Source organism: Sinocyclocheilus anshuiensis, unplaced genomic scaffold (assembly GCF_001515605.1).
Source record: "Sinocyclocheilus anshuiensis isolate Anshui unplaced genomic scaffold, SAMN03320099.WGS_v1.1 scaffold1207, whole genome shotgun sequence".
In the NCBI taxonomy this organism is placed as follows: Eukaryota; Metazoa; Chordata; class Actinopteri; order Cypriniformes; family Cyprinidae; genus Sinocyclocheilus; species Sinocyclocheilus anshuiensis.
In genome coordinates, this window is record NW_015539914.1 from 507,060 (window position 1) to 522,794 (window position 15,735).

At 35.9% G+C, this 15,735-nt stretch overlaps 2 protein-coding genes across 2 annotated transcripts in view; one reads left to right on the plus strand and one right to left on the minus strand.

Annotated features, from left to right (window-relative positions):
• The window catches only part of LOC107686394 (succinyl-CoA:3-ketoacid coenzyme A transferase 1, mitochondrial-like), a 49,907-nt gene extending 43,037 nt beyond the window's left edge, over nt 1-6,870 (minus strand). The window contains exons 1-3 of the mRNA XM_016483361.1: nt 6,651-6,870; nt 5,040-5,148; nt 4,370-4,460 (exon numbers count right to left, since the gene is read on the minus strand). Of these exons, the coding sequence (XP_016338847.1) occupies nt 4,370-4,460; nt 5,040-5,148; nt 6,651-6,749 (299 nt within the window). The 5' untranslated portion in view covers nt 6,750-6,870. The remainder of the gene's footprint in view (nt 1-4,369; nt 4,461-5,039; nt 5,149-6,650) is intronic.
• A 780-nt stretch (nt 6,871-7,650) lies between these two features.
• The window catches only part of LOC107686395 (UPF0600 protein C5orf51 homolog), a 9,443-nt gene continuing 1,358 nt past the window's right edge, over nt 7,651-15,735 (plus strand). Inside the window, exons 1-5 of the mRNA XM_016483362.1 lie at nt 7,651-7,946; nt 9,062-9,171; nt 10,625-10,771; nt 11,133-11,264; nt 11,350-11,464. Coding sequence (XP_016338848.1) covers nt 7,856-7,946; nt 9,062-9,171; nt 10,625-10,771; nt 11,133-11,264; nt 11,350-11,464 — 595 coding nt within the window. The 5' untranslated portion in view covers nt 7,651-7,855. The remainder of the gene's footprint in view (nt 7,947-9,061; nt 9,172-10,624; nt 10,772-11,132; nt 11,265-11,349; nt 11,465-15,735) is intronic.

Genomic DNA, 15,735 nt, shown 5'->3' on the forward strand with positions numbered 1-15,735 from the left:
AGTTTGTTAAAATTTCCAAAGGGTGCCGCGACTAAAAAAAGGTTGGGAAACACTGTTCTAGCAGACACTTTACCAACAAAGCACAATTTAACTTAAAAGTAATAAGTTAGTAAAATAATAATTTTTGGCCATCAGACCCCCTTCTTGAATCAGGCATGTATTTTTTTTATTTTTTACTGTACAATTAAAAGCAGCCTTGCTGAGAAGAGACTTCTTTTAAAACATTAGAAAATATTACAGATCCTAATTTGAACACTATGTGTGAATGTTATAATAAATGTATTAAAACAGAGCTGTTGTAATGATTATTATCATTATTATTGTCTTACTTTTTATTGTATTTTACAGAACAACAGTAAAATTACAATACTAACATTTATGAATGTTGATAAGAGTTCTTGCGTTTTCTCAACTTTAATTTTGGCGGAAACGCGCAGGAAGACCTCAATACTTATTTTTGTTGACAGCAGATTTATAAATGAGTCTCATTACGAATAAGTCGTACGTATCGCATTGTCACATGCCTTGTAAAAATTCATAAAAATGTGACTGAGCAACTGACGACTGTATCAGCGCAGATTTTCCTCGCGCTTTGGACTTTGAACCCTGGTTATCAAGCAGATCTGCTGCGAGTTCGTGCAGCGCCGTCAGAATACATGCAATGCGCCCGTGTATTAGAAAACATAACGTTATGCAGTTTATTTACTAATTGTTTAAGGCCATTTCGCGATTTCAATCATCATACAGTAACCAGCAGCTTCCACACTGCTGACATGTTTGTTGCATTATAAAGAGTGCGCGCCTCTCACTCTGCGCTGGTTGCTATTTGATCGCGTCATATCATTGTTCGGTACAATTTATTCGGTCTTTTCGCTTATTATTTCGGCCGAATCATTTCGGTTACCGAACATTCGGTGCATCCCTACTAATTCACACTCACTGTGAGGGTAGCACCAAATGAATTCCTAGAACTCGCCAGCAGATGGCATCCATAGCGCTTCTGGCGCACTCGGTGTCCAAATTCGCTCACTCGTTTTCATTCACTCTTTCAAGTAGACTATTTCAGTGGAGTAACAGTAATGTAACAGTCACATGCTTTGTTCCTGTGAATATGTGTGTCTAAATAAATCAGTTGAAGGAATCATTCAATGATTCAGTCATCACTTTTCGCCACCTATTGGCATATCAGTGTAACCTGCAGAAAAAGTAACCTTTTTTTTTTTTTTTTTTGCAGAAAAAGTAACTGAAAAATCCACTCCACTAATACACAGACTGACAGTCTGTTACATGCAAGCACAGACAAGCGAGTGATACAAACTTGGAAAACATCTCGGCCAATCAAATTCAAGGTGCGAAACTAATTGTTGTATAATTATCCATATAACACTGCTGCAGTGTTACGGCAGCTCTTTCAACTTAGAATAACACCAGTCTGTAACCAGATAATAGACAGTGGCCAATAACTACTTCCAAAAAAGTCAGCACACCATTTCTAAGTAATGAGCAACACGTTAAAAGTATCACCAGGGGTTGTTGATGGAAAGAAGTTGCAAACACTGCTGTGACGCTGGTTTCACATTACAGTCTCACTGAGCAGTCTCTCTGTGGTAGACCAAAAGATTTTCACCACAGAGATTCAGAACTCGCAGAACAAGGACAACGACAACAAACAATGCAGTCAAGAACAGCAGGATTCAAACAGTCAGACGGGAAGGAAACACACTTCAAGAAGGGAATCAGTCGAGAACTTTCTATTTAAAACAGGTCAAAACTTCCCTTGAGGTTTTCCAAAAACTAACTCTGGGAAAAAAAACAGAAGTATTGAACTATAAAGGGTATTTTTATGGTTTTGGGACATTTCTGTTATAAAGGAGTTAGATGACTAAGATGATTAGAATGGACTTTATCGCTTTCTTCAACCATTTTCAGCAGTAACCCACACTGGCTTTGCTCTCTGGTCATGATAGAAAAAAAGAACCAAAATAACATAACTGGCCCACTTTCAGAAATTATGCAATAATATAGTCATAGACAACCAACCTGGGAAAATGCCAGAACAGAGAGGCCTACACATAGTGTCAAGTGACATGTTCAGAGCAGCTGCAACATAGCAGCAATAAACCAAATGCCAATATCCAATAAGATAGTAAATAGACTATATATTAGCCATGTTAAAAAAACAAAAAAACATTTACTCTTCAGAGAAGGAATTTTGATCATTCATTTCCCTGTGTGCAAATTTGCCTAGGCCTACTTAACAGATTAGACTTGTTTATCCTGTTTGAGAAAAAGGTGGTGTGATGCTTCATACTGGTAATCTCTTTCTATTTGTGGTCAGTTGTGCACACATTCTCATCGTCATTTAAGGGAGAAATTCTTGTAGTGTCATCTAGAGAACAACTGAGGTTATGGAGTTATACTCAATGACCTCAGATGTTTATCTAGAGCGACTGCAGTTGATTTGGTTATTTTGCCATCTCTCAAAAGGCTCCAAATGGATTTTAAATCTCACAGACTCAAAGAAGCATCCTTTCTGATTATGGCTGGACTTTAACACAATAATGAACTACTGTACGTAGTCAACCAAAATGCCTACTACCCCCGTGTGTACCAAATCCAGGCACATGTGAAACTCGTTCACAAAATCACCACTAGGTGGCGCAAAGGGACGGTTGACACCATTGCTCAATAAAGCTGGAATTGTGACATTTTCACTTGTAAATAAAGATAAAAATAATGAAATAAATTAGTGGTAATATTGGAATAATAGACTAATAAAGCATTATAACATTTAATCTCGAATTATTAATCATATAAATGTTTATTGTTCCAGCTGTTTGACCACTGTTATGGTGAAATAATACAGTGACAGCAGTGCAGCTTGAAGTGTACTTACTTTTTACTGTACAGTACCAGCCAGTATTTTAGATTACTTCTTTGAATGTTTAGATTACATTAAAAGAGGTGACCATTATGCCATAAAAAAATGAAACGATACAAAAGGTGGATTATTGTTGCTAAGAGGATTATGAGTGATGTAGGCCTAGTTCTAACACATATTTTGGCATCGTCACATTATTGTCACAAATGAAAGTTTTGAAACTTACTTTTAATAATTCACTGACACATTTCAGCAGGTCACGCATACTTATGCATATTCATTATCTGTCCTTTTTTGACGCATCAATTCCCGCAAACAGAGCCCTGCTCATGACATGCCAAAAATCATAATCTCAATTAATTAAGAAATTGTTGATCACTTTTTATTCAATTGTTCCTCTGTATAAATTAAAACATGTTTAAATAATAATTAAATCATGTTTTAACTAACAATAATAATAAAATGCCTAATACATACCTTTTACTCGTTCATTCATTTTTTTAGGATATTCACAATTTAACTAAAATGATGGATCTTAAACCAAGAGAACGAATTAACAAACCCAGGAAGCAAATGGGGGTTCATTGCCTTGCTCAAGGGCACCAGTCGTGGATTGAGGGTGGAAGAGAGCGCTGTTCATTCACTCTCCTCACCTATATTTCCTACCAGTACTGAGACTCAACCTTCAGGTTACAAGTCCGACTCTCTAACCATTAGGCCACGACCCCAGCCAAAGAGACCCAGGGTGTACATGAGAGAGAGACAGAAACGCTGCAGTTCCTTTGGCAATACAAAGGTAAAAATATATCACATAATAAGAATGCTGTATTTCACATTTTACATCAAATTGCACAGGGAATACATGCAACCCTGTAATAAAACTGTCCAGAGACTTCATGTAATCAGTTTAAGTTTCAGTATTCTACTAAATATATATATATAAATAGCTTTAGTAGGCTATAGAGCTTAAATAGGCCTATTAAAACTAAAATGACAAACTAAAATAAAAAATACAAATTCTAAATAAACACACATAAGTACTAAATTTGCTTCAGTGAATATGAATTATTTTAACTACAGTGTTTTTCTTTGATTTTCTGCCGACTGCAGCCATCAAATATAACCCATCGGCAAGGCAAAGCTGACTGCTATTTGTGAAAATGCGCTTTGACGCATTCGCTTGATAACTTGAGGTTAAAGCGCCACTAAGGCGGTTGAAAGCTGCAAATGCATTTTGCAGACACGGAGGCGGCGGTACCCGCGGTGGTAAAAAGCTCATTCTGGTTGAGTACCATCTGTATGTGTCACATTAATCATTTACTGTTAGTTTTAATACTTCAATATAAGCTGTTTCTGTTGTTTGCATGTGTCAGGAAGTACAGGAGGTCAGTGTTAGGCCTACTAGTGGAGTGATAAAGATGGTCAAATTCAGTTCAATCACAGTTTTTGGCTGGGTTTAAGTTGTTGTTTACATATAAAAAGGCTTACCCTGCATTATTGCTGACTGCAGTCAGGCTCTTAACTCCTGTCTTCAGCAAACTGTTAATCAGATTTTCTGGAATACCACACAGGCCAAAACCTGTGAATGAGAGGAAAGGATATTATAGAAATTACAAAATGGTTGGCATCAGCTATTTATCAAGGAGATGTCTATTTATCAAGGAGATGTCAATAATGCTGTTGTAATATAATATAATATAATATAATATAATATAATATATACAATAATAATAATAATATGTCATTTAAAAATTCAGTACAAGTTTTTGAAATACATTAATATATTTGTTCAGCAAGGACAACTTAAATTGATTAAAAGTGACTATAAATGTATTACAATGTAAATAAATACAATTCAAATATAGGCTAAATAATACCGTTTTAATAAGAAGAAGAATAAAGAGAAGAAACGCTTCTTGAACAACAAATCAGTATAACAGAATGATTTCTGAAGGATCATGTGACACTGAAGACTGGAGTAATGGATTACCTGATGAATTATTTTTGATCAAATAAACACAGCCTTGCATAAGAGAGTACTTTTAAAAACATTACAAAAAATATATTACTGACCCCAAACCTTGTGAATGGTACTCTAAGTAATAAGCAGACAGTTACTGATAAAGGATGAGTTGATGATAAATCATAACTCTCTTACCTCCCACAAGAATAGTCGCTCCATTAGGAATATCCTTAACTGCGTCAAGAGGGTCTGAATAAAGTCGCCCGGACCGTTGTCTTGAAGTGGAAAAATAACAGCAACACGTCTGCCAACAACAGACATTTAGTAGAATGAATGAAGCAGGCTGAACATACAAAAACACTACAGGCAACAACTTCAAAGCATTCATGAAAGAGATTTACACACTTCAGTCAGTGAATCTGTACTACAATGGAAATCCTTTAAGCTTCCTTTCAATCTCCTTTTCCATTGAATAAAATCAAGTGTTTGTGCAATTCCATATAAGTAGTGAATTGAGGAATACAGCCTAGTGCAATACAAACACTATAAAGATCAGTGGTTGACTTTTCCATTCACGAGTACTGCGCCTCTCACGAAGTTAACCATATACAATGGAATCCTAAATCATGCATAGAAAATAAACATCAAATAAGATCTATTTGTCAGTCAACTACAGTTTAACCATTTCCCCATGCTGACATGCACGTGCTAAACAAACCCCGGGAGTCCAGCCAAGACGTCCATTTCATTTATATCCTTATTTGTTGACACAACAGTGCGTGTTTGACCTCACAAATGCTCCACCAAAGGACAAGGAGAGGAAACAGCTGAACACTTATTACTCGGCCTCAATAAATAACTCATTTGCTTCGGTTTTGTATATATGGCAGCCTTAAGCAGTATTACCAAATAATAGATAGACAAAAATACTGAGTTATAGTAGTGATCCAAAGACCATAATATCTCACTCAACAACGAAACCACGTATGACCATTACCACTGTTATTCCTTGAAACAATCATTCAAAGGTTTCCGCTCTGACTGTATACAGAACAACTCCATGAACCTCAGAGGCACATGACACTAGCATGAGATTGTGTCATAACTATATGACTGCAAAACCCAGGTTTAGCAGTCTGGGTCTGGAGAATTCCTCTCCTTGTTCTGAGAACTAGTTATTATAGCAGTCTAGTTCACATGTTGTGTGATATAAAAAGCCAAAACTGGTGGGTGGAACAAAAGGGGAGGCATGTGAGTAGGAGAGAGCAGAGTTGGGTTACTGTTAACCAAGGAATAATGTTGGCAGTGCTGTCAAGTTAGTTGTCCTAATTTTAAAAACTAGCATTTTCATGGAAGTTATTGATAAAATCTGTGATTTATGCCTCATGACAGTAATGCTTAGTGACCATGTGTTTCCAGGTCAACAATAAAACAAATACATGAAAACATGAATGATTGGTTGCTACTCTGAAAATCAAGGACAAATGCATGCTGATGGTCTTTAAATGGTTTGCTAAGAAAACACAATGCAGCACAAAATGACTAGTTTCACTAGTCTCTGTCTGAGATAGATGCAATTACACAAGCTTTTGACTTCAAGTAATAAGCGTTGCAACACATCATTCTTTTAAACTCATGCACACACATCATATATATGATTATATATAGCCTTCTAATAAGATCTGCACGTCTATCTTATCTATGCAATGGAAAGTGGGGTTCAAAAAGAGGCAAAAACAGAAGCACCTACACGTTCAACATCGCGCAAAATTTCAGATGCACCGTCTTTTGTTAGTAAACACTGACCTTGCCAACGGAGAATCGCGAGATGTTCGTCTTGATCGTCGCTGTCACGTTCCTGATGATCACATTTTCCACTCTAGATAGCGCTTTAAGAGTCGCCATGTCTGCAAATTACAGGCCTAATATTGTGTGTAGTGAATGATGGTGACAGTATGCCCTCGTTGATCTCAGACAGGCGGGGATGAAGTAAGAGAAGGACTGTCGGGGGCTCGATTTGCTTATTTGCATTTAACCCTCTCACCACCATCTAGCGATTTCCGATTCATGAATCGGATCATTTTTAATGTGTCGGATGTTCCCCATACCAGTCAGAACGATTTGTTCACGAATCGTGAATCTTTCAGAGTGGTTCCAGATTGAACAAGGCAGCTATTTAGTACATGTCCCAGTGATCCATATTATATTATATTATATTATATTATATTATATTATAAGAAATCACTAGATGGTATAGTGAGAGGTAGTGCAGCCTTGATCCAGCTCATTAAAGCATTTAGAACCTAAACATTTTTTTATTACTTACACTAAAAAACAAAAATTAATGTACATTGTTTGGCTATTTTTAAATGATATTTAATATGTGTGTCGTATTTGTGCTCAATATCATATAAAGAGAGCCTACTTGTGCTTTTTAAAAATGTTTTTTAAAGTTTTTTTTATTTAAATAAATCTTTTCTATATAACAGAATAACAACAACAACAGTCAGGGAAAATTATTATTATTTACAAATAAATCAATTAATAAATAAATAAAATGCAAATACAACTAATAAAAATACATACATAAAACCCATAATAACAGTAATTATCAAAAGTAAATGACATAAAAAGTAACAGAAAAAAATGCTAATCGGTATCATTTTGAAATAGGCACAAGCACAACATGACACCACGTGATGGCATAATTACGTCATAACCTAAAATAATTGATGAATCTTTCTTTGAAGTGACTCTTTATAAAAACAACTGTTTGAAAGAATCGATTCGCGGAAATGAGTCGGACTCCCATTCATCACTTCTGCCAATATTTCAATCCACTGTTATCAAACACAGAGTATTATGGGAATAATTTGGATAAGGGTGGACAAAGTAAGCTCTTACTTTGATGTAAGTGCCAGGCGTGAAGAATGAAATGAAAGAACAAAACATCCTTGTAATCCTCGCACGTGAGTAATCGCGCGCTCGTCACGTGACTGTCGTTTGCAGTCATGGCTGACGACTACAGACGAAGCGTCGAGCTGGAGAGGAGGATTTTTGAGTTAGATAACAAGTGTGCCACTCTTCGGACGGAGAAACCAGGTAACCGGGAATCATGTCGTCAGTTGCGCAATACCAGCCTCCCGTTATTTTAGAAAATGCATGTTCAGTGGCAGAATCAGCCCGGTGTTGTTATCGTTAGCTGGTTAGCTTAGCTGCTCTGCGTTAGCATTCCTACGAATCACAACAAACATTTTCCTGCCCATCTGTCACCCCGTTTATACGACATATGTTTGACTAACTAGTTCATACGAACACCGTAGTACTTATACTAAACTGCAAGCTAATGTAAAAGGTAAAGCACGTTTATTACGTTCTGTAATTTTTCACATTTGTGGCTAGCTAGTAACGTTAGCTAGTAAGATCCAGTTTGCATAAATTGAGTGAAGTCGCATGTGGTCATGCTATGATACCGAACGCGATGCACAAATAATATAAAACATACCATACGTCGTTATAGTTATTCTGCAATGTGATATTACAACCTCACATTAAATAATATGGGAGATAAATAGGAATTGAATGGCCTGTCAAACACTTTTAGCAGAATTATTCAATAAGTATTTTGCCTACTTCAGTCAGACAAAAGGTTACGTTAATATAAAACTAGCCACATATGCATGATCAAATGATCACATTTCTGTGTTATTTATTTACTTGTAGTCTGAATGATGCAGATTATTGCACAATTTTTGGGGTCCTGTAAATCATACTTCGTGTACACACATACTAATGCATTCTTGTTTTCAAATGCTTCAATTGAATGATTCTCAGCAGGGAGAGTGTAATCGGAATAAAACCGAGGACATACACGATGGTTTTAAAACAAGCTCTTTTCAGACAGTGCCATGTTGATTTTACAGAGCTAGTTTCTTAGTCGTCCTGATATTGAATGTTTTGCGATTTGTTTTATACCAAAAGCTGTGCTTTAGGTTATAGATTTACATTCATTAAAGTTGCTAAACAAGTGTAATATTTTCTATTTATATATATTTTTAAAAGCCTAAATCCAGAAAGTCATTTAGGGCCAATATTTAGCTGGAACAATCGCCTATATAACCTCAGCTGTTTTTCTTAGACCACCAACTGTAAACTCTCATGTTGTATATTCTCTATTAGGTATTAAATATTAACATTGTTGTTTGTTTTATTCCTAGATGATGACTACTTACAGAATGCATCTTCCATACTAGACAAGTTGAAAACCCATTATAGACATGGAGGAGAGAGCAGCAGCCTCCCTAAACTGCTGCAGGATTATACACAGGTACTTCACATAACACGGGTCTCACCCTGCAACATTCCCTTAAGCATAGCATAACTATATATTAACATGTTGAATGTGTGAATAATACAAAATTTAACAGGGTCCCATACATCCTTAAGTGTCTTGAATTCAGTTTCATCAAAAGTCTGAAGTCTTAAATATAATTTTAGGATGTCTTAAATTTGAGGCAATAAAGCAATAAGGCCTAATGCAATTGTCTTAAATTTGAGGCAATAAAGCAATATGGCCTAATAGGGCTGCACGATTTCGAAATGGAATCGAGATCGCCATTCGACAGAAGCTGCGATTGTCATGCGTATCTTTCAGTGAAGCACGGTTCTGTGATCAGCAGTAAATCTCCATCCAAAGGCCCCTAATGCAATTAATAAACTTTAAATTAAATGAATGAGAGCATTGGACGTTCAAAGTCCAAATATAGCACTGTTGCACGTTCTACAGGCTCGCGGTTTCAGAGCAGTGCAAAATGAACACTACACATTTATGCCAAGTGATCGCTCATTATTATTGGTTTTTAATATTGTTGTAGGTGGTTATAAGAGAGTACATTTTCTCATCTTTTTAAATTAGCCATTGTAAGTATTAAAGTGCAGACATTTAAAATCTAGAGTCACCGTGTTTTCGTGCTTATTTATAATTAAAATTCTCCTTATTATCCTGTTTTTTCTGGATATTATTGGTATTTTGGTTACACAATAAACTACATCTGGCATTTAATTTCACCCTCTTACAGAAAGGAAAGACTAAGAACATTATTTAACACATTCAATATGTACATTTTATTATTATCGACACAATAATCTTTTTAGTGGCTTTTCTTTAAAGGGGTCATATGATGCTATTTTAAAGATCATTATTTTGTGTATTTGGTGTAACAGAATATGTTGACATGCTTTAATGTTTAAAAAACACATTATTTTTCAAATACTGTACATTATTGTAGGTCCTCTATGCCCCGCCTCTCTCAAACACGTCGTTTTCAACAAAGCCCCCTCCTTTGACAAGCGCAGTCTGCTCTGATTGGCCAGCTGACCCAGTGCATTTTGATTGGCCGAACACCACAAGCACGCGTCGGAAATGTAACTCCCCTTACCATAATCGCAGCTTCAGCTTTCAAAGTAAATATCCGAAATACCGGGTCTTTTGACAACACTAAATGTATATATTGAATAAAACATGTCTTTTTAAATGTCCAGCTATCATGTTTTGCAGGTGAATGTGTGCCCAGCCTGTTCAACTGAGTAAAACAATATGCAATATATGATTTATATTGTATGGGTGTATTGTATGGTTTTATGTATGGGTTTGTTCTGCATATAGTATTTTATTTGTGCAGGGCTTAGAAAGTCTTAAGTTTCTTTTTAAAAACACTGCAGATACCTTGTTTTAGATGTAGTGACTCATATGGCCCATTGTTTTACCTACTTTTCTACAGGTTGTCTTGGACATTACATTCTATGAGGAAAACAGGCTTGTAGATCAGGAGTTTCCTGAGGACACTTCCCCTTTTAAAATTCAGCAGTTACTACAGGACTTGACAGAGCCAGAGGTGTTAGCAGGGCGACTGGTACCTGCACAAGAGGTGTTGTATTTCTGTATCTTTAGAAGATCTTTACTTGGAACTATTAGTTTCATTATTTGCTGTTGATTCTAAATAAGGCATCTACTCCCACTGGTTAATATTTTTGGTTACAGACCACCTGTGCAATTTGGAAATGTGGCAATTTCTGCAGCAACTTTTTTTTATGCCATTGTATAATTTGTTGTTTGTTTGCAACAAAAGTGCATTCAAATTTTTTTGCAACTTTTTATGCGTTATAACACATAGCATAAGTAAATAAAACCTACAGGTCTATATTTTTCTAGTTTAATTGGCATAGACTGAATAAGATTAGAAAGCTCTGCTCTTAGTAACTGTAGTGTGTTGCGTTGTTTGGTATCAGGTGCAGTCTGTGTTGGGGCTGGAGCTGCTGGAGTGCCTATACTGGAGGCGTGGGGCATTATTATATATGTACTGCCACACACTACACCAACGCAAGCAATGGATCAAGAAGAACAAAGCCACTTTCCTTAAGGTTCTTTCTCCAACCTCTCACTCCACTGTGCCAGTTTTAGTGGCCATGACTTGAGTAAGTGTTGCAATGCTCCGTGTCTTCACAGTGTCTTCAAGAAGGTGTGCGTTACCTTATGAGAATGTTGCAAGTGAGGAACTCAGTCAAGCTGAACGATGGTGTGGTTTTTCATGACTCTGCAACCGCCAATTTTCTGGCAGAAGGTACATCTTTGCAAATGTACTTTCTGTTATAAAACTGAAAGACGAATGATTGATTTTTGTGGCGTTTCTAAGCTTTGTTTGTAATTTGGGAGCTGAAAACTCCAGACATGCAAGTCATTGTGCACACATTATGCACTGACTTCAGATTGTGTCTCGGGGTGTGACACATCAGGCATTGTGTCTCTGCTAGGGTTGTAACGATATACCGGTATGACGGTTTATCACGGTTTGAACGTGCATGGTTATCATACCGTTAACATTTGCATATCTATGGTTTAACATTTGCATATCTATGGTTTAAAAAAAAAATGAATGAAAAAAAATCTCACCCGCGCACATGCAACTTATTTCCGCTCGGCTGCTTCACTCTGCATTCACTTGGCTGCTTAATGTTACACGCACATGCAGCGAAGAAAATGACAGAGACAGATAATATCTAATCTCCATCCCCGCCGAAAAAAAAGTTAATATCTGCAGTATGGGAATACTTCGGATATTTAAAAAAAAACGAATGTGGGGTTGTCCTTGAGGAAGGATCCAATTTGCAAAAAATGTGGAAGCAAAGTGGCTGCAAAAGCAGGCAATACATCCAACATCTTCGCTCATATTCGCGGACACCATCACTCCGTGCAGATAAAGGTATGTCGCATTAATAACAAGTTATAAGTTAAGGCCTTATGATTTCCGTGAAGCAGAGGGAATCCCGGTGTAGTCGTGAACATGGAATTTACAGTATAATGAGGATGTCACGTAAAACATGCAATCGGATGGATGGATAAATCGAAAGTAGTTATGATATGTGTCTGTGAATATTAAAGCGTGGTGCCGTACTGAAGTATGCATACATAAATGGTGTTTTCAGCGTCTAAGATACATAAACATGAACGTCAGCAGAGCTGCTCTGAGAGAAAACGTAAATAAACATTTCCTAGTTTTATTTGAGAAAAAACATTGTCAAATACACTCTGAAACTCAAAGGGTCTGCTACAACCCGTCAAAATAAAAGTTTGATAAATATATTAGCATTGTACAATGTACTTCAAAGTAGGCCTGCGACAAACGATTATTTTGTTAGTCGATTAATCTACCTATTATTTAGTACGATTCATCGACTAATCATCGATTATTCCACTGATTAATCAGTAGACTTTGATTGATTATTCAGCTTTTGCAATTAGTTAAAATATTGAGTTATACATATTCTAACAAATAAATAAAGGTAATTACTTCAGCTTTTGAAAATCATATTATGTAATTACAATTATTATACAAATAAATGTATTTGGCCCAAAATGAGATGACAGACAAATAAACCATTTAGTTAGCCATATGAAAAAGTCACTGAATGACATCATTCTGCCTGACATCTCCTTTTGTAAGTCATATGGATACGAAACTAGATAGAGGTAAGTGATGAGACGCTTTATTTTTGGATAAACTATTTTATTCAAGCACAACCTTCACAACATAATCTCTCTTAAAATACCTTATAGAGTTATGATAATCAAAACAGTCCTGAGCTAGATCAAGTTTTGATCTCTGCAAACCAAACTATCACTTTAATTAAATAAAAAATGTCCCACTAATAAAAAGATTTTATCATTAGCTAGCTCCACACTGGAGAGCTCGTGCAAACATCCACATCGCTGTAATCAGATGCGTTTTAGACTGTTGCTTTCACACCGCGGTCAGTTTTTGTTGTGTTTATTTCGTTATTGAGAGGAAAGCGGGCAGCATATGTTTACATAATCATCCAAACGCCGCTCAGCATCGTCAGGTTCGGTTCTGCTGTGTTTGCTGCCAGTGTTGCCAGATTGGATGGACGATTTCCAGCCCAAAAGCTCACAAAAACCCGCCCAAAACTTTAACTGGCAAAATAATGTTATAGAATATGTAAATCAAGGTTGATAAGGGCCATTTTAACTCCTTAAAACAAAATATTGACGACAAAATAATATAAATTATAAATAAGATAAATTTCGCAGGTAAACGGATCAAATCGGGGCGAATATCTGACATTAAAGAGAATTAGGCTACCGAACATGAATAAAATATGCAAGCAGACACTGTCAAAACGGCAATCATGAAATTAACCGATACCCTCGAAACAACACATGCATGATTTTCAATGTCAGCAGTCAGAATAATCCAGTTTAAATGCAAAAAGTGCTCAATATAAGTGATAGGAAAAAGCAACGTAATTAGCAGGTATTTCACACTTGTTCATGCGCACACCATGACAGTCAATTCAAAACTGTGTCATTCATTGATACTTAATTATAATCTGACAATTAAAAAAATAACGACAACAATAATGCGCTTACCTTCGTGTCGCTCTATAATTTTACACAGAACTAGAGGAAGCCTCTTGTTAAGTTCATATTGTAGAACATAATACAGAACTTTCCACAGTCAAAACTAATCAAGTCTAGCAGTTTTCAAGGATTTATCAATCTGGACGTTTAAAAGATAAAAGACATGATCGTATAAACCAACATATTTAGTTTCGGTTATGATTAATTCAAATGTGCTCTGATTTCGGAGTTGCAGTGATAGAGCCTTCGTGTCATCTCACTCCACAATAATTCACGTTTTGAGAGTTGAGTCACTCTCCCACTCTTTACATTAGGGATCCAACGACTACTCGACAACAAAAAAATACAATTTATTTTTTTGTCGACAACGTCGATAATGTCGACTAATCGTTTCAGCCCTACTTTAAAGTTATAATAACAACAATAATAATATTCTTTATAATAACATTATTCATTTAAACATTGTTTTCAAGGAATATCATGTTTGTCCACGTTTTAACTTTGTCAAAAATAAAATTAGTTGTAAATTTTAATTTAAAAACATTTTAAAACATTAATTAAAATGTTAAAGTGTGATATAGATATACAAAAGGTGCTTTATTTTTTTATTGTTTTTAATTTATTCAGAAGGAAGACTTCAATACTTTCATTAAAATGGTTTCAAGTTTATTGTAATAAAGGATTTGTTCACTCAAATAACTTGTTCTTGTTCTTTTAAGAGTCATTGTTACTGATAAGAATTATTGTTTAATATATACTGTGGTAACCGTGAAACCATGATATTTTCTGAGACTATTATCATACCGTGAAAATATCATACCGTTACAACCCTAGTCTCTGCAGGAACAGATTTTCAAAGCACAAAAAGATTTACAACATTTATAACATCTCTAGCCAGCACAGCCAGTGGGTTATCAGCATCTTCAGATATTTAAGTTCATTTACGAAGTAAAGTCATTTTCCATTGGAAAGATGTGTAGCCTGCAAACTCCACCCCTAGTGCTTGCATTAATCTATAGCAACCAATAATTTAGAGATTGCTAGCGTTTTTTTTAAATGTACTGATTTGTACTGAAGTTCATTATAATTAACATTTGCTATATAATCATAGAACTTTGCAGATAATTTATTAAAGAGCAGGTCATATGGTATTTTAAAGTGTCCTAATATGTACAGTTTGTAAACCAAAACATGTCTACTGTAATGTTTGAAGAACGACAGACAAAAGATGCTCTGTCTCAACATTTAATCAGAACAGCTGTATCACAGGCGCAGCAGCCTAACTAACTCTCTTGTCTCTATTAACCCTATAACTGCCGGTGCAGCAAAATAAACAGCAATTTGACAATGATTATAAAGTCTGTGTGCACTCAAAAATATTTTGAGCACTCAATTGAAAATGTACCCATAACGTATCAATCGTACTTACAGGTTGTGGTTAGGAGAGCTTGTTAGTCCAAATTAAGAAGATTAGAAGCCAACGAAGATTATTCAGTAATATCGTGCTTTACCTGGAAACCTAAAGCTGCACTAGGCATACATCACATATTAACTTGATATTTTGAGCACTCAATTGAAAATGTACCCATAACGTATCAATCGTACTTACAGGTTGTGGTTCGGAGAGCTTGTTAGTTCAAATAAAGAAGATTAGAAACCGACGAAGATAAAAGCCAAGATTAGAGAAGCAGTCCTTGGTAAAATGACGAGCACACAACAAAAGGTTCAAATTGTATTTCTGTGGTATCCTTGAACACAGCATCTTCTCAACATGATGTAAACACACTAACTAGTCTAGCGGAAGTGTTTGTGGGCAGGTCAGACTCTGTTCATATTTCGCGGGCAGGCGGGGATTATGCAAATGTGTTACCCAGTGACGTATACCGGTAACCAGCAAAAGATTCGAAAATATGATGACTCGTTAAGGCGATTCAGAATCGACTCTCTCTTTTGAGA